This window comes from Paramormyrops kingsleyae, chromosome 25, assembly GCF_048594095.1.
Source record: "Paramormyrops kingsleyae isolate MSU_618 chromosome 25, PKINGS_0.4, whole genome shotgun sequence".
Taxonomy (NCBI): Eukaryota; Metazoa; Chordata; class Actinopteri; order Osteoglossiformes; family Mormyridae; genus Paramormyrops; species Paramormyrops kingsleyae.
The window spans coordinates 14,007,093-14,034,142 of record NC_132821.1 but is presented as its reverse complement, the minus strand read 5'-3'; the positions used below and the strand labels follow the sequence as shown (position 1 = coordinate 14,034,142).

The 27,050-nt window shown below is 37.9% G+C and overlaps 1 protein-coding gene and 2 long non-coding RNA genes across 3 annotated transcripts; 1 reads left to right on the top strand and 2 right to left on the bottom strand.

Annotated features, from left to right (window-relative positions):
• The first annotated feature begins 7,625 nt into the window (after positions 1 to 7,625).
• On the top strand, positions 7,626 to 16,760 carry LOC140582907 (uncharacterized). Its single transcript, XM_072707385.1, has 8 exons — positions 7,626 to 7,911; positions 8,508 to 8,673; positions 9,210 to 9,298; positions 12,204 to 12,251; positions 14,744 to 14,785; positions 16,227 to 16,270; positions 16,540 to 16,677; positions 16,719 to 16,760. The coding sequence occupies exons 1-7, from the start codon at positions 7,699 to 7,701 to the stop codon at positions 16,598 to 16,600; spliced, it is 663 nt and encodes a 220-aa protein (XP_072563486.1). The 5' UTR covers positions 7,626 to 7,698; the 3' UTR covers positions 16,601 to 16,677; positions 16,719 to 16,760.
• Positions 16,761 to 21,477: 4,717 nt separating this feature from the next.
• On the bottom strand, positions 21,478 to 23,115 carry LOC140583041 (uncharacterized). Its single transcript, XR_011985828.1, has 4 exons — positions 23,060 to 23,115; positions 22,688 to 22,840; positions 22,122 to 22,318; positions 21,478 to 21,533 (listed from the first exon to the last, which is right to left on the bottom strand). It is a non-coding gene; the product is annotated as an uncharacterized lncRNA (long non-coding RNA).
• Positions 23,116 to 25,046: 1,931 nt separating this feature from the next.
• Positions 25,047 to 26,817, bottom strand: LOC140583040 (uncharacterized). The gene is made up of 4 exons (XR_011985827.1): positions 26,594 to 26,817; positions 25,572 to 25,750; positions 25,387 to 25,480; positions 25,047 to 25,208 (listed from the first exon to the last, which is right to left on the bottom strand). It is a non-coding gene; the product is annotated as an uncharacterized lncRNA (long non-coding RNA).
• Between the last annotated feature and the right edge of the window lie 233 nt (positions 26,818 to 27,050).

Here is a 27,050-nt window from a genome sequence, read left to right as displayed (position 1 = left end):
TTGCTAACCCTAATTTGGGGCCTTAGGGTGAATCAACAGGTAGTTGGAAAGTAGGCAATATGCTACTAAAGCAAGCTGAATTGTGGTTTCTCATCCGTGTGGGGAGCAGAATTGTCATAAAAACACATGTTGATGTCTCGATATGCCATAGATTTTCTAACCCTAACCCTAGCCTGAGTTTGCTAACCCTAATTTGTGGCCTTATGGTGAATCAACAGGTAGTTGGAAAGTAGGCAATATGCTACTAAAGCAAGCTGAATTGTGGTTTCTCATCCGTGTGGGGAGCAGAATTGTCATAAAAACACATGTTGATGTCTCGATATGCCATAGATTTTCTAACCCTAACCCTAGCCTGAGTTTGCTAACCATAATTTGGGGCCTTAGGGTGAATCAACAGGTAGTTGGAAAGTAGGCAATATGCTACTAAAGCAAGCTGAATTGTGGTTTCTCATCCGTGTGGGGAGCAGAATTGTCATAAAAACACATGTTGATGTCTCGATATGCCATAGATTTTCTAACCCTAACCCTAGCCTGAGTTTGCTAACCATAATTTGGGGCCTTATGGTTAATCAACAGGTAGTTGGAAAGTAGGCAATATGCTACTAAAGCAAGCTGAATTGTGGTTACTCATCCGTGTGGGGAGCAGAACTGTCATAAAAACACATGTTGATGTCTGGATATGCCATAGTTATTCTAACCCTAACCGTAGCCTCAGTTTGCTAACCCTAACCCTAATTTGGGGCCTTAATGTAAAGTGTTGTCACACACCTGAGACTTTAGGCCACTTAAAATTAATAAATTGTTTTACATGGCCGCCCGCCTCAATTTTTTGGTGCCGCCTCGATTTTTTTTATATTTTATTTTTTTCAAAAAATCCGTTTTTTTTCACCTCAAAAACTGTGGGTGAAAAATCTTGAATGTCAGTGTCACGCTCGGGTAAGAAGGGAAACGGAGATCCAGAGGTGCAGGGAAATGGAAACTTTAGTGAAAGGAGCGGAGGACCCTTTCTGGTGAGCGAGGTCCCTGCCCAGAACCGGAGCACTCTCTCCCCCGAGGGGGTGCAGAGGTGGACAGTCGTGGGGAGAGCTCCGATCCTGGTCGAGGACAGCCGATGTCGAGGTACAAAGGGGGCGCGCTGAAGTCGTGGTCGAGGTCCGGTAGCAGGGTTCGTTAACAGGGGATTCCGTCCGACAGAGAGGCACAAGACCGGGGCACAAGCGGATGGGGAGACAGCGAATGCCGGGCTCAGCAGGGCAGGGAGGCTAAGGACGGGAACGGGTCTGAAGGAGGAAGGAAAGCAGGTAAGGATTGGACACAGGGCAAACAGGCAGGACGGGGGTAAACGAGAGACAGGAGTAACGCTCAGTACGGCTTCCATTCATCGGCTCATTACTTCGCAAAGAACGATCTGTGACCGCTCAGTTTATAAGGAAGGTTGATTGGAGGCAGAAGGGTTGCACCCGTCGGGTCCCGCCCCCGTGGGCGTGACAGTCAGCCTCGGATTTTTCAATTTGACGCTTCTCGGACAATGGTTTTTATCGTTTGTCAGATTGTGTGTGGGCCCACGGTATTAAAATCTTGGCAGGGCATCAATACACCGAGTAATATTACCCTTTGCGAGCTGTTTGAGAACTTTTCTAGTTTTAGTATATCTCTGTTGCCGTTCGCCTTTTCGCTAAAAATATAAAATATAAAATCCCCTACTCACCAATATTTTAGAAGTTTGAGTCATGTAAAACAATTTATTAATTTTAAGTGGCCTTAGTTATTTTTTGGACCCCCATCTGCTATGATCCGTTTTCCTTCCATCATATTGCAGACTAATCGAGAAGGCAAACTTGAATATTTTTTTTTTAATCATGCAATCCAGTTTAACTGGGTAACCGTGACAGAAACCATATTTTATGTTATATAAATGTTATTTTTATTTTTTTTCTGTGAGGCACTGCTTTACCTGTTGTCCTAGACAAGGGGTTGGCAACCTGCGGCTCGCGAGTACATTCGGCTCTTTGACTACGAGATTGCGGCTCTTCTCTGAAGGATAGACGCATTCACATTTTCATGTCTTAACATATTATGATAATACTAAAATATAATTTATTTATGAGCCAATATTAATATTTTTCATTTAGATATTTATTTAGCTATATGTGAATGAGGCAGTCCAAAGCGCGCTTCTGTGATGTTTTAACTGCATATCTTCCTCAAAGAAATTCTCTACGAGATTACGTCTCTGGTTAAATGGTATGCTTTCCGGAGTTTTCGTCAGTGTCCGAGATTCGATATAGATTTCAAAGTTTTTGGGTTTCCTAATTATTTCATTTACTTTTTGTAATAAATCGTCACCACGCCCTTCCACATCTTCGTAAGATTATTATATTTTCTCTGATTTACATATTATAGCCGGCTGAGTTCGGAGTGGTGAAGACATTTTTGCACAGCTCGGTCAGAAGAGTTACAAGTATAGTGAAGTGGAAAGAGAAGGGCAGACGACTACAGAGCCAAACGAACTTTACTCAGAAGTTCTCTCCTTTCTCACTGTCTCTCTCTATCTCCTTCCCACTAACCCCCCCTGTCAGCTCCGGCTTTGTGGCGCAATGACATAAAAATGATTAATAAAGAGTATACCTCAAGTAACAAGAGGAGCTTAAATCCGAAGCTCCACTTGGCAAAATAAAAGAGTTGGCACAATAAGGCACCCAGACTAACATCCTGCTTGCTAAACTGCCGGACACGACAAGGGGGGGGAAAGAAAGAAGGGGTGAGAGTGAAGACTCGCTACAGAACTGAACGATAATTGATAGTAGTCACATTTGCGCTGTAACGCGTCCGAGTGATTTATGACCGAGAGGCCCCCCGAAATTGTTTTTCTTCATTTTTTTGTATGTACTTGAAGTTTTGTTTTGTGTTAAATACATATATACCGATATCGCATTAGAAAGTTGTATCTCAAACCCTCTTCTCTATTCATTGCGGCTCTTTGTAAATCTTGTGTCAGGCATTTAGGAGAAAATGGCTGTTTTTTAAAAAAAAAATAATAATAAAAAAAAGGTTGCCGAGCTCTGTCTTAAACATCCACTGGTGATCACACTGTCCAGACAAAGTACTGAATTATATGGCATGTGAATGCTATTTTCAAAAGCATTGCTATTACGATATTTTGAAGTACTGTATATACAACGTATGTATTGTAATAAGTGTGGGTTTTCTGACAAAACAGGAAACTGCAACAAATACCAGAGCCGCCCCAGACAGCAATTCCCTCTGTGCCAGATCCGTTTTCGAATCACTAGATTCGCGTAGCAGTCACACTCACTATGCACCTCTGCGCCAGCTTTGCAGCATATTTGTCCACAAGCTCTGACTGACAGTCCGTCAGAAAGGTCCGTATCTGATCCGGAGCAGCAGCGCAGACCGGACCCGCGCTTTTTTAAATCTCACAGATGCGCGTGTACGTGCCTCAGTAAGAGGTAACTGAAGAGTCACACAACAACCAGTGAAGACCTGCTTGTGGTTCTTGGTAAGTGCATTATAGAACTATATTAAGATTGACATCAGATTGACATATAGCTGATAGTTCCATCCATGCGATTAAAAAACATAACTAATGCGAAAGTAGGCTTAAAGTAAGAATTGGCGATTGTGGTGAAAGCCTGTTATCAAAATTGGTGAATATCTCCGTTCGCGTGGATGTTATGTGCAATGAGATGCGGGCAATATTTTTGTACGTCTGCGTAAAATTCTAATTTTGGGTCAGTGTCACCAACTTGGCAGTAAATATTATCTAAGCTCATTTCCAGCCTGTTTCTGTCTTCCAGTTCATTTATCTGGTTAGCATGCAAACGTTACTTTAAAGTTGCTCAAACTTAGTAGGCCCAGTTGATGGGACCCTGTTTACACGGTTTTTGGATAAATCAGCAAACATCGTTTAGTTAAATGTTTGCATAACGTTTATTGCTAGTGTTAGCATAAAATCTTTTTCAGATTTAATTTTGATAGTGTTTGAACAAATGTTTATTTAGATTTGAAGTGTATTTTATCTATTAGGTGAAACATTAAGTGTATTTTTCCCCCTTTTTTCAGTTTCTTACTTGTTCATTTCAAATTCAGATTCTCATTTTTGCAGCAGTGTTAGAGTTTTTTTGAGTAGCTAAATATCTCCTATTTCTTTGAACTGTGCTCCATAGGTTTTGTTCCATTCCATCTGCTGATGCTAGTCAAGTTGAGGTCAAGCTGCCCATCATCTCTTGCAGGTAACCAGCTATATCACATACATACAGTCACATTTTGAGACACATAATGCACCTGTACCCTGATTTTGAAACTTGTTGCTTGACCTTTATTTCCACCTGATGCCCTGTCGAATAACACATTAAGATTTAGAAATGACACTCAATAGGCACCACCAATATCATCCAGCACAAATGTTGAATTCCTTTCCTCCTGAATAAAGTCTGAAAACTGTATTCCCAGTTTACTTTCAGACGTGCTACTTCCTACTCTTCAGTGACAGACCAAGTAAGATACCACCACACACACACAACAACCCAGTCTCACGGCATTTCGTGATATAGTCACGAAATTTAATCTATTGATTCGTGTTCATGGACACGAATTTCCCTTTTTTTTCGTGTCACTCTGCACGAATTTCGAGCCAATGTATTTCAATAGGAAATATCTTTCGTGCCTCCAGCACGTTTTTCTTTCTGACGCTGGGGTCCACAGACGCTGTATTGTCCGTCCGTCCCCCCCTTTTTTATTTATTTGTTTTAAGCGCTACTTTACTCAACATTTATGTAGGAGATTATATCCTTGTTTTTATTGCATTTTATTCTGTAGGCTACTTACTATTGTAAACGATCGTCAGTGCTTCCAGTTAAAAATATAGTAAATATATTCTCCCGGTAAAATAACGAGACTGCACAGCTGTGCTACGGCCATCGCATCTAAATGTCGTTTTTACTGAGAAATACAGCTTTTCCATTGGTTTGGTGTGTCAAATCTAGCAGTAAATACTAGCCTACAGTACACATGAGCCTTATCGACCGTTTACTGGGTTAATTATGCCAGCTAAAACTGATATCATCCCGATATCCTCGTTTTTTCTATAATGGAAAAATAGTTTCTGATCATTTTAGAAGAAGAAATAGTGAAGTTTTGATCACTGTTGAGCCAATTTTGGATCATTTTGGCACCTAAAATGACCAGCTTCTAGCCATTCAGGAAGTGGCTTTTCTATGAAAACGCGATGAAACTGTCCTATCCAGAACTGTGTAATCAGGAAGTAAGCTATGTTATGGTAGCGCTTAGCATACAGTATATTCTGCTTGTAATGATATAAACGGGCATTACGCACGGTAAGGAGCTGCTTTTTGCTTTCGGACTGAATGCTTAGGTGTTTGCGACAAGCCGCGACCGTAATGCCGTAATCTATTTCGGTAATGCTGCAATAAAACGCACGTGGCTGTGTTTACTGGCGCTTTACAGATTACGTCATCTAGAGCGATCACCGAGGGGCGAGGACAATTCCGAGTTGAGTGACATCACGTCCGACAAGCTCCCGTTCGAGCTACCCACATCTCGGAATAAACATGGCTGCCTCCATGAACACGTTGCTGCGTGTTGTTGCTTTATATTTTAGCAGATTTGGAGTTTTCCAAATGGAGAAAATTGAGATTTTTCCGAGAGACAAACAAGAAACACGAACTAGTCAAACCACAGTAAAAGCTTTATAAAATATTTTAGTACATTCATAGCGATATTCTTTTTTCGAACAGCAAAGAAACTACAAACAAACCAAGTCGCCATGTTGAAATTACGTCACAGGGGCAACTCGGACAACAAAATCTTGTCCGACTTCAACGTCATAAAAGAGGCGTGTTTCCGACGGGAAGTGACGTTTTTCGTGACGTTTTCATCCGAGTTCCGAGTTGAAGAGAAATAATCGAACGCACCATATTTCGAGGATCTAAACCCTTGGTAGTGCTGTCAGGAAGAGCTGATGTAACGCAAATGCAAACAGAAACACAAACTTTTGCGAATAAACTCTGAATAAAGTAAAGAAATAGGCTTTATTATGGATGTAATGCAGATGATGTCATTGTTTGTGGGCTTTAAAAGTTAAAGGGAACATTTTACTAACATTTTACTAACCCTAGTAAAATCATTCAGCATGTGATCGAGCGCGGGAGCCCCGGGTGAGAGTCGCGATACGTCAGATACACAGCGCGTGCATTATAGGCTGTAAAACAGGACTTTTAGTGAGTGCGTTTTTGCACAATTTCATATTTTTAGCTGTTTTTGCGCATTGAATTTCTCGCAAATACTTCCACACACATCAATATAATTATACCTGCCGTTTAGTTCACGGTCTTATGATTCTGATGATATCTGTATGATGTCTATACATCAAAGGGATCCCAAGTTATTAAAGTTAGATTAAAGTGGACGCAATTTGCACCCATTGATGGCAAAAGGTTAATATATGTATAAAATTAATATATTTTAAAAAAACTGAAGAAAAGAAAAGAAAAGGTTTTGGATAGTGGACGCCAGCAATACCCATGAACCTCAGGCTCTGTTGCTATGGAGACGGAGCCAGCCTGCTTTGCGATTGGGTGAATTCTTGTCATTGCGCTCAAACCACCGTTCAGGTAAGGTACCACGCTAAAAAATAATGACCACGTTTTGTTTAAATGTTATAATTGATCCCTTTCTTTGCACTTAGACTCACGTGGTTTTCATATTAGGACAACGATAAAAAGCCCAACCAATGGTTTCCTCATTATCAGCGGGGAAAAAAAAAGCAGTGCGCTCTGGCGCAGAAAGTACTAAAAAAAATAACGAGTGATAACGAGTCACGTGCCAGGAAATCCCTAATATTGATAAAGGTATCCAGCTATTGCTGTAGCTCTGCTGAATAAAAACAGAAACTTTGTGACTGATGAAAGGAAGAAAGACAAATATATGAAATATATGGTATGTGTTATATAAATAATGCAGTGTTTTTGACATAGCATTTATTACAGTATGAAAACTATGAAATATAAATTCTGCCTTATCCTGTGATAAAAATGGGAAAAAATACAGGAGAAAACTATAAAATATAGAATACAAATTATTTGTTATTTAGCCAATTAAAACTAAGATTGGGGGGAAAAAAAAGCATTATGATATTATTACATTTGACATCTATGTCCCCTAACTTCTGATTCTGAACTGACATGAAATAACTTGGCCTAACATTACTACACATAACATTGCCTTTAAATCTGGGATGAGGAAGCCCCAGACACACATTAGCATACAGAAAATAACAAAAACATGATTTTTAAAAATTCATTTACCTTAAGTATTTATAAGAAATTCAGTCACTATAGGGGTACACTTTTTAAACCTTATTTTAACATAACTACTGAACACTACATAATTAACATTTTCTGTTCTCCTTCCAGATCCTGTCAAATTAGTCACCTGTCCAAATCTTGTCCGAACCTGTCCGAATCTAACAGAACCCAAAGGCACTTTTAAGAGCCAAACTCTATCTGTCTATCTGTCTATCTATCTATCTATCTATCTATCTATCTATCTATCTATCTATCTATTTATCTATCTATCTATCTCTGTCTGTCTGTTTATCTGTCTATCTCTGTCTGTCTGTCTGTCTGTCTCTATCATTTTCAGACTCTATCTCTCGCAATGCCAGGTGGGTCTACAAAAAAGATTTGCCCCTTCTGTCAAGGCATTTTATTCTGTGCCCAGAAGGTCTGTTCAAATTGTAAAAAAGAACAGCCTGTGAAGCAGCGGTTCAAGAAGAAGCTTCAGCAGTTTGATAAAAAGCGAGAACAATGGGTGGTTGGCCGTAAGAGAAACCACAACATTGCATCAATCAAGGATGAAGCCATTGTCATGGTATGTCATTTAATATACTGTTTTTATTTCAGTGCTAATACCCTTAAATAATCAAATCTTAGCCTTAACACATCACAGTCCTAAACTACTACAGCAAAATTGGAACACACAGCAAATATAAGTGATAGTTGGGAATTTTGCATTAATAAAAACCGAGCATTATGACAGAATCACAGGTACAATATAATTAAACTTTCTTATTAAGGGGATGAGATATAACAAATGGACTGCATTCATTCTACATTTATAATGTACTATTCAAAGATCTTTACAATGTGCACATGCCAGCTGTAAATGTATGTGGAGCATTCAGCTATTTGGCCATATTATCACAGAGGTTCTTATTTTGAATAAGTCTGTAGATTGTCACTGTCCAATTGTACAGTGGTTACACGGTCTTGCTAGTGTACAGTAGGTGCTAAACCTGAGCTACTAATGTTGCAAAAAGCTATATGATACCCTTATGGTTTCAGATTTATCTTTTTTCTATATAGAAGAATTGTTTTTTGTCTAATTTATTTATTTATTTTTTTCAATTTATTTGCTGTTGTTTTTCTATTACTTTAAACAGCAAATACACAATGTTGTCATTGCAGCTTGAGAAACTCCATGCCATAGGATACAAGCCAGTTCTGCTTCTTGGCAAGGAGACCAAAAAGAAAAAAAATAAGTGTGAAATTTTAACCCCTCGATGCACACTTTCCACCTATGCCAAGGACTACCTTCAGAAGATAGGTTCATTTTATGAATACCTTTGTGAAGGTAAGATGCATGCACTATATTTTATAAAGTCACAGTTCACAACTTGTGTTGAGTATGCAAAAGATTTGTATTAATATTTTCTAAATCTTAAAGGAATGGCTCCCCCCTACAACCTAGGTTAACAGTCATCAACTCTTAACCTTCTTGACAGTAGAAACTTTGGAGAGGTTTAAATTTTTATATAACCAACACGTTAGCACAATACTGATTCTTTTCCCACAATTAAAGTTTTTTAATCCTTTTTTTTTTTTTAAGTCTTTTCGTAATCAGTCAGAATTTTAGGGTGAGCCATCAGCCCTTAAACAATGTTCTTATTCACTTTTCAAAAGAGTGCAAGATTTTGGGAATGATGGGAAGAGCACAACACATGAATGTCAAATTCCAGTTTACCACATTTGCAGTTTGTCACCCACAAACCCACAAAATTGGACTGTATGATTCAAACAGCTTGACACTTGAAACATAGAGGTTAACCATGAGTTTGAACCGTGCCTGTTTTAAGTAAGCAAAACATAACACTTCTTTAACTTGCACAGGTTGGGACCAGAATTCCAGTGACAGTGATGCTGAACTGATTACACTGCACCTCACATCCTGTGACCCAGTAGAGGAGCAGGAGGAACAGGTGATCATTACGGAGGGGGAGGAGGAGCAGGCGATTGTTACGGAGGGGCAGGAGGAGCAGGCGATCATTACGGAGGGGGAGGAGGAGCAGGCGATTGTTACGGAGGGGCAGGAGGAGCAGGCGATCATTACGGAGGGGGAGGAGGAGCAGGCGATTGTTACGGAGGGGCAGGAGGAGCAGGCGATCATTACGGAGGGGGAGGAGGAGCAGGCGATTGTTACGGAGGGGCAGGAGGAGCAGGCGATCATTACGGAGGGGGAGGAGGAGCAGGCGATCGTTACCGAGGGGCAGGAGGAGCAGGCGGAGCAGGCAACCGTTACAGAGGGGCCTAAGGAGCAGATGAACAGTATAGAGGGCCAAGGTAATTAGGACAAATTGAAAAAAGTACAATTTAAATTTGTAAAAGCTTGAAGTATGTGAACCATGTGTGACCTTAAATGAGTAGTTCACTTCCAGAACAAAAATGTACAGATAATGTACTCACCCCCTTGTCATCCAAGATGGTCATATCTTTCGTTCTTCAGTTGTAAAAAAAAATATGTTTTTTAAGAAAAACATTTCAGGATTCCTCTCCATATAATGGACTCCTGTGCTGTAGTTTAAATGCAGCTTCAAAAAGCTCTAAACGATCCCAGCCAAGGAATTAGGGTCTAGCATTTAAGGGTAAAAAGTATGTAAATTGTATTTTTTTATTATTTGTATTGTATTTCGCTAGATAAGACCCTTCTTCCTCGGCTGGGATTGTTTAGAGCCCTTTGAAGCTGCATTTAAACTGTATTTTGGAAGTTCAAACTGATGGGCACCATAGAAGTCCACTATATAGATTTTTTTTCCCCAATGAAGAAAGAAAGACATGAACATCTTGGATGACAAGGGGGTGAGTACATTATTTGTACATTTTTGGAAATGAACTGCTCATTTAAAGGGTCATGAAACCATCTGTTTCAGCACCGGTTAGTTCTCACCACAGTTTTAAAAAATGCTACAGAATGTGGGCATGGTGCGCTGCGGAGGGGAGGGAGAAGAGAGACAATATACACAGCCTTAGGTTCAGACGGTTGCATTTCACTCCCATCGAGTTAAAAACACAAATAAATGCACAACCATTTGCACTCTGTATCGAAAACATCTATATGGATGTGCTGTTGCACCTCTATTAACTTTTAAGGCTTATTTTGTGACATTTGTAATCCTTTTGTTAGGTTGCATCAAGGAGCTGTAAAGACTGATTACACTTACTAAACATTTGTCTGACAGTCTGAAGCTTCTGTCATAGCAAATCAACACATGCTGTTGTGAATAATTAAGTGAAGCATCTTCCCATAGGATAAGAATGTGCAGTCTCATAAATAATTATGAGAGATTGACGCGTCATCGAAGTATTATAGTCCTTTGCCACATCACAAACTGTGACGCCAACACAATGTACATTTTAACGCCGGATGATAAAAATAGCGCAAAAAAACTCAAAATGAACCAGTTTTGTCTAACAGTTAATATTAACGGATGATAACATTGTATTTTATGATGTGCAACACAAACACCTCTACTAAAATGTCATAAAAAGAAGTTGGGTTTCATGTACCTTTAACATTACTTGACTTCTAGTGTTTTTTTCCTCATAGACCTTTGTGCAGGTAGGGGCTGCATGATATATCTTTTCAGCATCAACATTGCAATGTGCACATGTGAAATAGTCACATTGCAGGACACATAATGCTAAGTAGGGGAAAATAACTCAAACACTGCATGCTATATCTTTTTTGCTGCATGATACTAAAGTAAAACATTGTTGAAAAATCCATCATGTAATGGATAGGTATGTTTTGAAGCATGGCTGCTGGATTGAGCTGGTCCTTAGCTAGCTACTGTATGAGCTGGTTTAAACTGGTCATGTCATGCCATCAGCCATGCTTCAAAACATACCTAATCAGCTTTTTTTTCCAACAGGGAACTTAAAAGATTCTGAATTTCTATGCACAATCTACAAGAAAAGTGATATTACATAATTAGATGAATTATGATGATGATCTATCTGCATTAGGGGTGTTGGAATAAATTTTGTCATTAAATCGAATGCTAGAAGTTCTATTCTTATGTTTTTGGGTTTTTTTTCATACACTGTTGTTTAGCTGTTAAAGCTTAGTTAGGCAATATTAGACAAACCAGCCAGATTAGCTAGATTTTGAAAGTATCCTATCAGTGCTCACACCAAAGCAACTCCCCCAAAACACATGAATGCGCTCTATGTAACTACTGCTTGTGCACCAACCTTATCAAACTTCTTCCCCATGTCTCATTCACATGTATGAAAACACCGAACATTGTTAACAAATTCCCTCTGAAATTAAATAAATAAATAAACACTGCAATCATGGGGTCACTTTAATCTCTTCAGCTCCCTACCGTTAGTTCACTGCTGGTTGAGCAACATATGTCGGTCCCTCGTAGATGTGTCAAACTTGTATGGACTTACTTGTATTCTACAGACACACACTCCCAATGGTAGCTGCCAATGTTAATATGCTGGAACAGGCCACTGCTTATTACAAACCTTCGATGAGACTACATTTCAGAATTAACGATATTAGGATAATTTTAATATTTATGTCTTGCTATACAACACTATTATTTATCCACCCCTTGCCAGCAAATGATCAGCACTTGTTAAAACAAATTGGGATTATCACAAACAGTATGGACATAAGCAAGATAGCAAACACATTGGGTTACTGAATCAACATTAATTCAAGCGCAATAAAAATGCAAGTACATTTCACCTATTAGTACATGTACTGCTGCACTGGTGTGATGTTGTGATGTTGATGTATTTAAAATAATATGTTTAAGCTTTATTGTGTATATGAGTGATTTTCTTTCTTCAAAACCACTGCTTTCTTCACAGGGTCAGCCATGGGCACAGTTGATCTCAGTTGCAAAAAGAGAAAGTCAGGTATGTAAAATGTTTGTAGGGTAATTATTGGTGGTTCTGGTAACTATATATTACCATAGCTCACTAGTTAAGAAGATTCTTAAGGAATTGAATTAATTAATTAAATTGAATTTAAGGAGACATATTATGCTCATTTCAAGTTCTATATTTTTATTCTGATACTCCACTAGAGTAATTTTACATGATCCACAGTTACAAAAAATCCTTATTTATCTTAAACTGGGCCTTTTTGCAGGCACATAGTATGTCAGAAACAAGCCGTTTTACATGGAACTATGGTTACTATTCTAATGTACATTATATGCAGGTTCTAGTTCTAATGAGCCTGCAATGTGATGTAAAATATGGAGCCAAATATAAACAGTGTGTATGCTGACACACATTTACTATAAGACAGAGGATGGCCTTTTCTCATATTTTGGGGGTCTGTAGACGCACCAGGGACACATACAGTCATGAACCAAAATATTGGCACCTCTGCGCTACTTCTCCCGGAAACTTGTTGTAATTATAAAATATTTGCATTGAAACATCAGAAAAAGCCAAATCTGAGACACACTGCACAGATCTCAAAAAATGTACTGAACAAAATTGACGTCCTCAACTTAATATTTGGTAGCACATCCTTTGTAAAAATAAAATAACTGAAATCAATCACTTCCTGTAACCATCAGTAGGTTTCTTACAGCTTTCTACTGGAATTTTGGACCACTCTTCTTTTGCCAACTCCTCCAGGTCTTTCAGATTTAAAGGGTTTCTTCTCCCAACTGCTGTTTTGAGATTTCTAGACAGGTGCTCTATGGGATTTTGATCTGGACTCATTTCTGGCCACTTAAACCTGCTTGAAATATAACACTGGTCAACAGTGAAAAAAAGGTCTAACTTTTTATAGCTGATCTAGGATAATTTTAATGCGCTAAATCCAAAAATCACATTGGTTTTGCGCTACCAGGTCAACTTTTTGATCTATTGTCGAAATTAGATAAACTGATGCCATGCAAAGCATTACGTAAACTACATTGTCTGCGTGCGTGTGTGTTTCTCATTTATAGGCCTATACTTAAAATTTTGTTGCTGCATATTACAAATATTGTTATTTAGAGTTTCAAAGTTAATGAGATGGCATCATTAAGAAGATCTTGCAGAAATAAGCCTGATGTCTTTTGTTACATTTGCGGCGAATACACTCTTGTTCATAACAGGAAACCAATCACAAGTTTCGTAACGCGTGCATACCTTGCTTATTTCAGTATGGCACTAGGTGACCAAGACAAAGCTTGGGCACCACACATGGTATGCAAAAACTGCACTGAGTATCTGCGTCAGTGGACCAAGGGTAGTTTGGAATACCCATGGTCTGGAGGGAGCCGAGAAACCATGGCACTGATTGCTACTTTTGCGCTATTGATGTGACTGGGATAAACAGAAAAAAACAGAACAACCTGACATATCCTGATCTTGAATCAGCACGTCGTCCTGTAGCTCATTGCGATGAAATCCCAATACTTGTCTTTGGAGAACTTCCTGTAATTAGCGACCAAGACTCTCCCAGTGCTCATCACAGATCCTCAGTTTGAAAAGTCAATGAACGAAGTGGAGCTGGAAGCGTGGAAGGCTTTTGTTATGGTTGTGAAAAACTTTCTGGGCAACAATAAGGCCCCTAACTACGCGGAACTTATGTTGACTGCTTTCAGGAACCTCGGATGCAACATGAGCATCAAGATGCATTACTTATACTCACATATGGATCGTTTTCCGGAAAATCTTGGATCTATGAGTGATGAACAGGGCGAGCGTTTCCATCAGGAGATGAAGGAGATGGAGAACAGGTACCAAGGTCGGTGGGATGCAGTAATGATGGCGGACTACTGTTGGAATCTGACTAGAGACATCCCTGCCGCTGGACATTCCAGAACTTCAAGGAAAAGGAAATTTAAGCCCCAAGTTTTGAACAGTGATGATTGAACATACAATTTGCATATATAAAGTTAATTTTGTGGTAAATTAAAATTTTTCGAGACTGAAAATCGCACTATTTTAAAATCAACTTAGCTGAAAAACCTGACCTGATCTACAAAAACTGATGCCATATTCGTGTTCTGTGGGCCAGAAATATGTTAAATCAGCAGAAATATATTAGACAACTCACAAAAATTTTTTTTTGTAACCCTGTGTAATTATTTCTGAATATTCTGAAAAGCTGCCAATAATTTTGTCCAGTCCATTTTTGGAATTCTGTACAGAATGTCTCAGATTTGGCTTTTTTCTCTGCTTTTTTGTGTTATTCCAATGCAAACAATTTGTAATGGCAATCTGAAAAAAGTAGTGCATTATCTGACAGAAATGCAGGGATACCAATATTTTTGTCCATGACCAAACCAGTCATGTTGAAATACACACACACACACACACATTACACAGTGCATTTTGTCCTTTTTTGTTTTGTTTTGTTTTTTCCCATGTGTATATTTGACTCTTCTTCTATCCCACAGAGGGACCAAGGCATATGCCTAAGAGGAAAAAGCTACAAAAGAGTAAGTGCATGTAAATGCAATAATCATTGCCTCCATCAATGTGTTCACATTGCTATTTTTACCCCTGGTTATTTACTATAGTTTATTCCTGTCACGTTCAGCCCCGAACGATCCTCGTGTGTGCCACGCCCCCTCGTTACCTCCTGTCGATTCCTGATTTGTTACCCCTGTGTCTAGTTAATTCCAACCGGTCCCGTCTATATTAATCCACGTCTTCCTGTGTTGAGTGTCAGTCATTGATGTTTGTGATGTTTGTTAGTGTTTTGCCAGCCTTCTAGGCTATTTCCCCATTAAATTCTCGTTTTGCCGTACTTCCGGACTCTCTCGTCTGCTTGCCTGCCCAGCCGCACGTAACAATTCCATTGTTTATTTTTATAACTACTACAGATAATATGTCCTAACAGACAAACTATAAAATCCAGCTGGCTTAATGTGTAAAATATGACCAAAATGCATTTCCAAGCAGTAGAGAAAGCTGTGGTGTAGTATTCTCAATTGTGAGCTTTTTTGCTCAGCAGTAGTATGGTTATGGTCAAGCAAGCATACCACATTGGCGATGAGAGTAGTTTGTTTCCATGGTACAAGTTAAAATTGGTTCAACTTTTGGTTGGTGATAAACGTCACTTGTCATCCTTGCAGGTGTGGTCACCACTAATGTCTTCAGAGTTGTGTGTATTTTGTTCCTACTCTAAGAAATATGTGAAATATGTTTTTGATGTTTACAGATTGCTCCTACCACACTTGTCTAGAGGCTTTCCCCATCAGGAGTGTAGTAAGAGAAAGAGTGAGAAAGGTTAGACAGCCATAAAAGAAACACATAGTGTAGACCACTGATCATCAACTGGCGGCCCGCGGGCCGGATCCGGCCCACTGAGCCGTTCAATCCGGCCCGCGATTGGATTCTAAAATTGAGTTGAGGCAAAATATCTATCACTCCTAGTGGTTGACTGTGGTATAGGTATGGGAGCCTGAATCAAATGCCTTCAGTTTTGTAATGAAATGGAAAAAGTATAAACATTAAACATAATGTTAAGCCAAAATTAGATTTTTATTTGATTTTCTTCTTGGGGGTCCGGCCCCCGAGGAGACTGTCTGGTAAAACTCTGGCCCTCTGACAAATATAGTTGATGACCCCTGGTGTAGACAGTATGCAGTGTAATATATGATTTAGAAACTTTCTTGTGTGTTGGCAATACATACCATAACTGTTAGGTAGGTACTTTTTTTGTGTTTAGTCTTTTTGAATTACAGATTAGGAAGGAGCTTGTACTGAAAAATTGATGATTACATGCTGTAAATACCACCAATGACCCATTTTATACTGTATCAGTGGAACTCAGTGCCTATAACCAGACATAATATCCTTATGCTAAGAATGAAATGAGTGTGTGTATGTATGTGTTTGAAGCTATTCTTTTTTAATTCTTTATTTTCTTGATAGGGCAAGGCAGAAATATTGGTTGACTGGGAGCCCTGTCCAATATGGCACGTATTCTTCTGTTTTTCCGCTTTATTGGTTAATACAGGCATTATTCATTTACTTTATATTTGTTTTTTTTTGTTTTTTTTTTACAAGAATTTCTTAATAATCTGTTTTGTCACAAATGGTGGTGGTACTTCATTGATGGAAAATGAAACGGTTATGCTTCTAAAAGGCATGTTCTATAATGATGTGTGCTTCACAATTGTTAAATGTTTATTTATTGGAAACACCCAGTAATGAAAATAAATAAAAAATTCCCTTCTGTTTTTAGTGGCAAGGAGTGGGCCCATTCCTGGCAGCCAAAGGATTCTCCTCAGATTGAGAAGAAATAAAATGTAGAATTTAAACTAACATTTTGGTTTCTGCCTGTTTATTACTGTTTATTACATTGTTGCCTGTTTATTACAAGGTAAATGCAATAATCTGTTCTTATGTTCTTATGTTCTTAAGGTGTAAATCCCCAATAAATCTGACACATATGGCCAGTTTCCCAGTCAAGGATTAAGCCTAAGCCTAGACTAGCTTTGAGTTTCAATGGTGAATCTCCATTGATACTGCAATTTAGTCCAAGACTAGGCTTAATCCTTGTTTGGGAAACTGGCCCATAGAGTTTAGTCTCAAGTAGGATTAAAAAGAAATGTACTTAATCCAACTCAATTTCATTTTCAGATGTTATTTGGAAACGTGTTTTATATTTCATGTGTATACATTGTACTGAATGTTGTTTTATTACAGTTGACATACAACTTGATTTCATGTTCTGTTGTCTCTGCTTTTCAAGTTAACAACATCACAGACCACTGTTAAGACCTGCACTAAAAAAAGTTTAGAGCTGTTCCACTCTCTGCTGCTGACAGTTGTCATTTCAGGCAAATCGATGCGACAAAAATTTTCAGATCTTCCACCTCATTCACCTCCAGTCCTCATCGTATTCAGCTCGCAGGGGTCCTTCCACTGTGCTCATTAGGAGCTGAGCTCTACATTCATTCAGATGTCAGCATTGCTATTCACCCCTTCACCACCACCAATGTCTAGACACCATGGGAATATTCCTTTTCATATCATGCATTTCTCTTCTACTTTGCAAATACTGACGTCTCCATGTGGTCTAATTGCCAGACTATATAGTTTTAACTTATGCACCTTGCCATATTTGTTTGATTGCTTTTTAAGACTGCCGTCAATAATTAAGCAATAAATAAGCATTTGGTGTATTTTCACTTGTATTTTTGAGAAAGACCACAAATACACTATAACACCTATACATATTAATAATAATAAAAAATGGCAGTGATACTGTTGGGCAAAAGAGTAGAAAAAAGAAACAACCAACATTGAGCATATTTATTTGAGGTATTTGTTTAACTTTACATCAGTTGTTTTAAGTGGATTATTTTGAAATGACAGTTTGGAGTGGCATATAAATTAATTATAAAGATAATTATCTGGATCACTACTAGCTACTAGAATTGATTTAACAGTTTTTGTCACTAGACAGCGTTTGAAGGTCTGGGGAGCAGGCTACACACATTCAAAAGTCTTTATTATTTGGGTTTTGTTTGGCTTATTGTTCCTAATGCTTACATATTTATAAGTGCAGGGGCAATTTATTAATTTTTTGAGTGGGCTAAAACATTTTCAGGCCATAATTACAAAAAAAAATGATATGAAATTAAATAATATGTTTCGGCTGAAAGATATGTTTTATAACCCCATTTCTACCCTGAAACCAGAAAGAACTACAAATATGGCGGCTGATTTGTACGCTCCGTAGGAAGTTCTATCACGCGTTTCTAGTGGGAATTGTAGTTTATAAATACAATGGAGACGGTCCTTACTCGGTTGTTACTCGGTTGTTCTACAATAACAGTTAAATATCACCGATGAAGTGACATCCTCACGATTTTTTTCATCTTGATCATCTAAATGCATTATAATGTATGTTTCAGCTGTAGGAGATTGTCTACATGTATAATAACGATGCATTTTATAACCCTAATTCTAACCCTACTCTGGAAACTGGAAGAACTTCAAATATGGACGCTGATTCGTATGCTTAGTAATAAGTTCAATGACGCGTCTCTACTGGGAATTGTAGTTTTTAAATACATTGGTATATTCCCCATAATTAGAGAATGGCAGTATTAAATTGCATGTACTTCTAGGGTATATAAGGGGGTGGGAAAGACACTGGTGTTATCAGATTGTAAAAGTATAATTTTTAAATGTGGAAAAAATGCTTTTTGGCTATTTTTGACAGCGCCCCCAGTTGGTGCCCAATAGTGACTATGCTCACATGATAGCTGGGGCCCAGAGCTCACCATAACAGTATTTCCCATATCTGTAGACCTTCTTGTTGCTGGATTATAAACCTTCAAACATGGTCCGAGGTTGAGGTTCATAGGTCAGAATTTAGAAAGCAGGAGCCATGTAGAATCTTTATACTGACATATATTACTCCCCAGGTTGAGACCTTTCGAATTATGTATTTGGTTTAACTCTACAAAAAAGTTTTAATGTTCTCATTTCATTTACACAAGCTGTCCCAGACCTGGTTTCAGAGAGCAACTTTGAAGTTCCAGTATATAAAAATAAGTCTTTTGTTTGTTTATTTGTTTGTTTTTCCATTTAATGTCGAAATAGTGGCCAAAATGGGTCACCTTCAGAGTTTATACAATGACAGAAAAAGTTTTATCAGCCAATGTATTTGCTTTAGTCCTACAATAATGTTTTAATGGACATGACTTTGCCCAGGCATACCTTCACAGAACCCTTTGTCAAATTACTCAGGGTAAAACTTACATGGCCAAACTTTTAACCTTATTTTCGTGATGGTATGAGGGATCTATGTGTTCAGCCTCAACCCAAGTACTTCAGGTCTTCCCACATCGCTGTAGTAATGCACTTTTAATTCAAAAAGTTGATTAATTTTGCTCACTATTTCTGCTCGTGAGTTCATAGTTCATTTAGCTCACTAGTTCATTAAAAGGATAAACCCCTAGAGATGACCGTGTATTTTTCATGGGGGTCGTCCTTAAAATATGCAGAAACAACTGTACATAAAGCAAAACAGAAAAAATACAAAAACACTCACATACACAGACAGAAACTCTGTCAGGTCTAGCCACTCCTCACCACACTAACTTGTTCCCCTAAAAATACCAATAAAATACTAATAAATACTAATAAAAGCTTTGCAAGCATTAACATGCATATACACATTACTAAACACATTACTCAAGTTTAATTGCATGCAAGACCAGGTTGTTGGCATTTTTATTTTTACATTGTAAGGAAAAGTCGTCACCTTCATTTATACATTGCTTTTAAGAATACAGTTTGTCTCAAAGCAGTTTTACAGTATTAAATAGGAAAATAGCGTGTCAGTAATGCAAAAGGACAACAGTAAACACTCAATTTTCATTCATAGTTTATTGATTCAGTGATGCCATCATCCAGCTCAGTTCAGTTCAAATACTGTATCTGTACAATCAAGTTTACGATAACACTGGAAATAAATTGAAAACAATGTGCTCATCTTTGGAAATACTTTATTTTTTGCCGTTCACAACAATACCAGTGAAAATACATCACATTATGTGTATGCATATTGGTTAAACAAGCCTTAAGGCTGTATTTAATAACAATGGACCATGTGGCTCGACCAAGTTATTTGTAAACTGCAATAATATACAACAAAGTAAAAAACATATTTTTTCAATTACATACTATCTAATCCATTATTCTAGTACTTAATATAAGTGTAATGTAGAATGTGCTTATAACAGAGTATCTGAAGGATTTTCCAAATCAAATGTAAGACTTTTAAGAAGCTTTTTAAGACCTGCACAAATAAAATTAAAACCATGAGTTAATGAATAAGCAGGGCAGGGTGTCTATGGTAGCATTAATCTGTAAAATGACTGTAAAAAGCACGATTTAATTTAGATACATACAGGTTTTCACAAAAACCAAAAATTTTGTAAAATGATAAACTTCTAAAAATGAGTCAAAAGTATAATTTGTCATATTTAAATCATTATTGTCAATCATTTATATTAATATAATAATCAAATGATTAATATTTTTTATTATTTATTCATATCAATTTATTATTTCGATTCTTATAACACATTAGCATGAGCTGTCAATCTACCAGTTCCCATTTACAACTGTGTGTTTGCGGAATAAATATATTTGTAGATTTTTTTATTTGGTCTAAACTAAATCCAGACGGGTTTATTAAAAATGCAAATTCATTTTTCTATCAGCAGGCTTCTACACTAAGGGCATTACACAGAGCAGCACAGGACCTGACTTTGAAACATGCAGGAATTATTTATTCAATAAAAAAAGTAGGGCTGTCAAACGATTAATCGCATACAAAATAAAAGTTTAAGTTTGGCTAATATATGTGTGTGTACTGTGTGTAATTATTATGTATGTATAAATACGCACAAATTAATGTATATATTTAAGAGAAATATGTTATTTATGCATGCATGCAAATAATCTTGATGAATCGTTTGATAATTAGAACTGACTTATGGTCTTAACTTCAGCAGAGCTAATTTAATTTTTTAACTGTGTAAGGACAAAACGGACAGTGACCATTTAAAATTATTTAAAAAATAATCTTTAGGAAAAAAAATGATGTTTTACTTCAGTGGTGCTGTAATATAATGTTACACAAGAGTTATGTCCTATTAGACACTCATACCCCTATAATACCTCTACCCCCATACCCCTATAATACCTCTACCCCCATACCCCTATATCCTACAACACCCCTCTGGAAAAAAAGGCATAGACCCTCTGCTGCTGATGCACTGCAAAATAAGAATGTGGGGAAAATGCAAGTAATGAAGAATTAACTTTTACATTTCAGCCTAAATGTGGTGATAGGAATAACAGCATGAGTCACCAGTCATCTTCATTAATTTGCTTACCAGATGTCATGGCAATCTGCCCAACAGTCATTGTCAAAAGTTTAGCATTGGGTTTTACACTATAGGAAAGGTCGCAGGGTCACCGCAATCAACGGGAGTCTCTTCTTTTCTTTTCCTTCCTTTCCTATAGTAAGGTTTATGCATCTTCAAGAAACATTCATGTGCTTAATAAATTGCTTGGCAATCTACAGATACAGGCTTATTTTCAACAATATATAATGCATTCAGATTTTGATGTGGTTAATCAATCAGCGTAGTATCGGCAAATACACAGAAACTCCATTTCCTTCAACACAGTCCTTTGTGCAGCTTCCATCTGGAGAAATACAGAAAAACAATATGAACAAGGTGTGTAAAGCATGAATAAATACACAAATAAATTATGAAGAGTAACAGTAATGGGGATTTTCCATCAACAAAGCTTTGATCTCTTGAAAAAGCATGGCTTGAATTAACAATAACTTTCACTACAGGCTCAAGCTGTTCCACTTCCATAATTTAGCCATGTAGAGTCAACGTTGAATTTAACCAGGCTTGAATAAGCATGTATTGTGGAGTACACAGGCAGCCCTCAAGAGCTGAGTCAACTTTTAAGGCTTGTGTCCTCTCTTTCCTCCGTCCAAAACCTCAACCAGCTGACAGTTTAGTGACTTAACCAGCTGAATTTGCTACAAGCTGACTGGCTGTTGAAACAGGTGCCATGCCTTATATTCTATAACCACCATCTGAAAGTTGACAAGCTGAGTTGCAGCGACTACATCAGCCATCTTGAGTCGACCTGAGACAGGCCAGTTGATGTTCCTCCAATGTTCCTAATCCAGGCTTTTCCTTAATTCACCTTGATGGAACATCCCCGGGTCTATTTTTGAGAGCAAACAAACATACATATGAATAAATTAATTACCTAAATAGTGTTTTCTTCTTCATCCTCACTGGTGTCTGGACTACTGAGGCCACTTTGATCTTCTGCTTCAACATGTAGAAGGGCAGAGGCCTCAGGGCCTAAAGCAGTCTTGTACTGTTGGAGGACCACTTGCAACCTTTGTGACACATCTGACAGTCTTCTTCTTAAGAGACAGCAAAGTCCCTCATTTCTCTTGTCTACATCTCAAAAAACAAAAGAGATACCATTAAGGACAAACAAAAAGTGTTTTGTGCTGCAGCCAATGTCTGATAGCTTACATCTTTCTTCTTCATTACAGATGTGCTAAAGTAACACCTTGTGTAGCATTCAAGAAGTTACATCGATTAATTTCAGCTTCCCTGTAACAGCCACAGAACAAATCTCTTAAGCAAATGTAGACTTGATACCATATTGAACAACTATAATCCCCTTTTTATTATGTGCAAGCCAAATGACCATGGCAAATAGAACAATACCTGTTCTACTCCATCCGAGTTCTATGACCGAGACTGAAAGTTTTTTTTTAAATTCATACTTTAAATGAACAGAGTTTTTATTCAACTTACCCTCCTCAGCTATCTTGTTCTTGAGAACCACTGCCAGACTCTGCAACCATGTGCAGTGTTGTGCCATCTCCAACACCAAAATGCTTTTTTCCTCTTGTAATCGCATTGTCAACATCACTTGGTCATGCAGTTGTTTCTTGATTACAATGTTTGCTAAAAATCAACAACAGTTAAATACATACATGAGACAATCTGTTCATGAGCATAACAACACACAAACATGTACTTCTTTTTTTTTAAAGTCAAACTGATACTAAAGAAAACTGAAAATATGTGCATAAACTAAAATGACAACACTCAATATGTTACATGCATGTCTTAATTCAGTGTACTGTAAATAAATTCTTGTGAAGCATCTGAAAACTGACATACCACTGCCATGAACCTCCCACGGCCATATTTGAGACACAGTGCTCTCTCCAGCCAGGTGTCAGCTCCACCACAGCTACATCAATGTTACTGGCAGAGTCTAGTACAAGACCATTGTATTTCTCAATCTCCTGAAGAAGGAGCTTTTTGTCTTCTGCCAGCTTCCTTCGAAGGCGGTGGCGAAACTTGCTGCTGTCTACAAAGACAGGAGGTATAGATGGAGAGGTTTGTGACAGCACTCTCCAATAAGAAAAAATATACCGCACCCCAAAGAAATTTAAAGCAAACTACAGTAATTGAAGTATGTGAAAATTTCAATTTATATTTACAAACAAGTAAAGTCCAGTGTGTAACATTTACATTCCTGAATATAAGAATTGCTGTGCTTTAATTACCTTAGAATGGGCAGTTTTTATCTAAATACAGTCCCCTTCCACGGAAGCCACCATGTTTCTATGGTAGCCCACAACAGACAAACAAGCACTGGCTCTAGATAGGACCACTCACCTTTTCTCGTCTGCCACAGTACTTCTACTACAGCTTGGAAAGGGAGATGTGAGGGGAGTTGCTTGCAATCTACAACCTCACCGCTAGTTACCACTAATTCCTACAGACTGGACTATTTTACATACATGTATTACATGTATTTTTTGGATTAGGGTGCACACAGTAGCTTGAATATATCAACCTATTATATTCTATAGTTATACCATTCTGACGGTAAAGGGTTGTCTTCCTTCCTCACACTAAGGTAAAGCCCTTCAATTGACTGCTGAAGTCCTCTGTGTGTGGCGCCTTGACTGGCATTAGATGTATCTGGTGTCTCTGTAGAAATAATAGTGACAGCAAATTAACTGTTAAAAACAACACATAACCGTTTCAGTGTTTGAATTCGTATTTGTATTTAAAACTTAATCCAACTTCACTGAACTTGGTATGTGCACTTCCTGCAGGAAAACTGAAATACCCAACATATATGTGGCAGAACATCTGATGGTGACATGTAGTTTGCTATAATCCATAGATGATCAGCCTATTATCTTTAGCTGCTCTTTAATAAAAAAAAAAATCAGATAGCAGTGGAAAAGGATATTTGCTGTTTCTTTTAACTTGTCATGCTTACCGCCAGCTGCCCATTCCTTCACATCAGAAAGCCACTGTGACACCACTTTATCTGTGCAAAGTAACTCTGCTTTTAGTTCAGCTAGCCTTGCTGTTTCATCCTGGAGTCTCTGACAAGTCTGATAAACAGTGATATACAATAATCAGGACTTTGTATGATTCAAAACAGGCCAAGTGCACACAGCAAAAGGATACACAAAACACATAATAGGAGATTTACCTTCACATATCTTGTGGAAAGTGACTGATGTAGAGAGAGACTTTTTTTGTGGTTCCACCCCATTGCATGCAATGTAAGCATATCCACCCGTGCTGTTTAAAGAATATAATGAGGTCATGATGCTTAATCTAAAAAATATGCAAGAATATTGCAAACAATCTGATTACCTGCTTTGGACATATATTTGGTTGTCAGGGCACAACGTGAGAGGAAGCTGTTCACTTGCTCTACCTCCTCACCGGCGGTTGTCCCTGCTCCTTCCTGGTTCCTACCACTCCACTTAATCTATTAGTAAATTCACTTTAATTACATGGGTACAATTTTCCTCAAAGGGCTTTACAATCCATACAAGAAATGATTAAGCTAAAAGGCAATATAGTACAGTGTAACCCTTCATATCAATTTCATATTATTAATGTGCTTGTAAATATTACAAATGTACACATGATGTAATATTATACATACTTCACACTTAGTAGCATGGGCTCGAGCATGCATCACACTGAGGAAAGGTTTCATTGTGGTCAGCTCCTGAAGAGCAGGAATGACACCAGCAGCTTTCTCCAAGTATGGCCAATATTTGCAAGCCACATCCATTGCAAAAAACTGCGCTTTGGCTGGCATGAGCTCCTTCTGAAGATACAGAGAGTAGGCAAATGTCTCCCCTCTGTACATATTAAGGGCTTTCAGAAGAAATCCATGGCGACACACAGCAACCTCCATGCCCTCTTCATCCAATTTGGAAGCCCTCCTCGATGTCTCCCTTGCTGCTGTCCACTGGGAGTCCCCACATGTGCCTTTTCCCTGTGTCTATGACACAGATACAGTAACAAACACAACAATCAAATAAAACCAGTGGTGTTATACAATATATACTGTAGCATTTTTTCTCTCATTTTGATTTTGGAGAAGTTGGTATGCAGAGGTACAGTAGTTGAAGTGGGAAGGAAATCATGGTCAAACTTATATAGTTATATTTAAAACTTACATTTCTTACTGCTTTATGTATGGTGTCTACAAATCTAGACACCGCACTGTCTTCAGCCACAAAGAGACCCTCAAAAAAGCCAGGATCATCAGAGCTGAAGGAGGAAAAATGGGAAATCCATTGATTAAATATATAAAGTAACTAAATAAATCAGTAAAAAGACTAGAAATAAATAAAAAGACCACCTTGTCTCTCTACGAAAGCGATACAGCTTTCTATTTCCATCAGCAGAAACAGCCAACATTTCTGGCGTGCAGGCTGGGCAGGTGAAAGGAGCACCACAGCAGAGCTGGTCTTCCTCAAATGAAGCATATGAAAACTCCAAGAAGCTGCGCTGTAGTGCATCACCATTGATTTGTCCAGTCTGGAAGATATACAGAATGAAATAGTATATGTCATGATGTCTGCTTCAGTGTTGGCCAGTAACTAGTTACTAATAACTTGGTTACTGTAATAATATTACCTTTTCAGTAACTAGTAGTGTAACTAATTACTAATGATGATTAATTAATAATGATTTTAGAAACATTACAGTTATCATCCATAAAAAATGGTTAGTTACTTAGTTACTTTTGATGCCTCAACACTGCTGATTTAAAGTCCAACAAACAAATAATTCCTAGATTTATTTTCATAATTTTCACAACTTACACATGCATGTGATGTCCCCAGTGCAGCAGGCAAGCTTGAAATATGGAAAGCTTATAATCAGTAGATAGAAATATTGTGCTATATTGATTTTGTCAGGAAAAAAAGATGACCTGAGCACTGTTGTGGAAGTTGTGACTTTACTTTTCTCTGGCATTATATCCCACCTACATCCCTCTGATCAGCATGTGGTACATTATATTACTATAATTAAAAATGAGAGTAATACAACACTTCTACTTGAATGTCACTACCAATCACTATTGAGTGTCTGTAAAAACTGCAATCCAATGTGGATTTTGGCCAAATGATGAGGCAGAAATATGTTGTTCTAGAAGAATTTTATGTGGAAAATACACAGTTACAACTGCTGTGGGACGTGAAGAAAAAAAGTAATGTAACTAGTAAACGTATTACTGTTGCCAGAAAGTAATAAGTAAAGTAACAATATTACTTTTGAAAGGAGTAACTAGTAATGAGTAATACATTACATTCTTTGAGTAACTAGCCCAACACTGGTCTGCTTAAGAAATTTTATAATATGAGTAATTACACTTACTCTTCCGCCAATCTTAGTGCGATGCTCCAGCAGCTTTGCGAAGGCTTGTCTGGAGAATCCCGGAGAGATTACCTTGAGTTCCTGAAAAGAACTCAGGAGGTCCAGTGTATAAAGTGTGGAATTAGTCACAGAGGCTGGCCAATATCCACTCCTAAGGAGGTCCTTCAGTTCAGGGGTCCACTGATGCTGGCACGTTTGACATACATATAGTGGCTGATGCAAGTCAAAACGTCCTTGAAACAAAAAAGTACATTTAAAAATTAATTTTACAACAGTTACGTATAAAACTTATAAAACATTTTTTTTTCGGTTGAAACTCTAAAAATAGTTCAATTCAAAACTACTGTTTAGTGTAAAACATGTTGAAGATTAGCAGATAGGCTGTCGATTCAATAAATGATGAGCTATTTCCTCAAAAAAGCTGTTTATTCAGCACAGTGAAGCCTCTCCTCCTTTG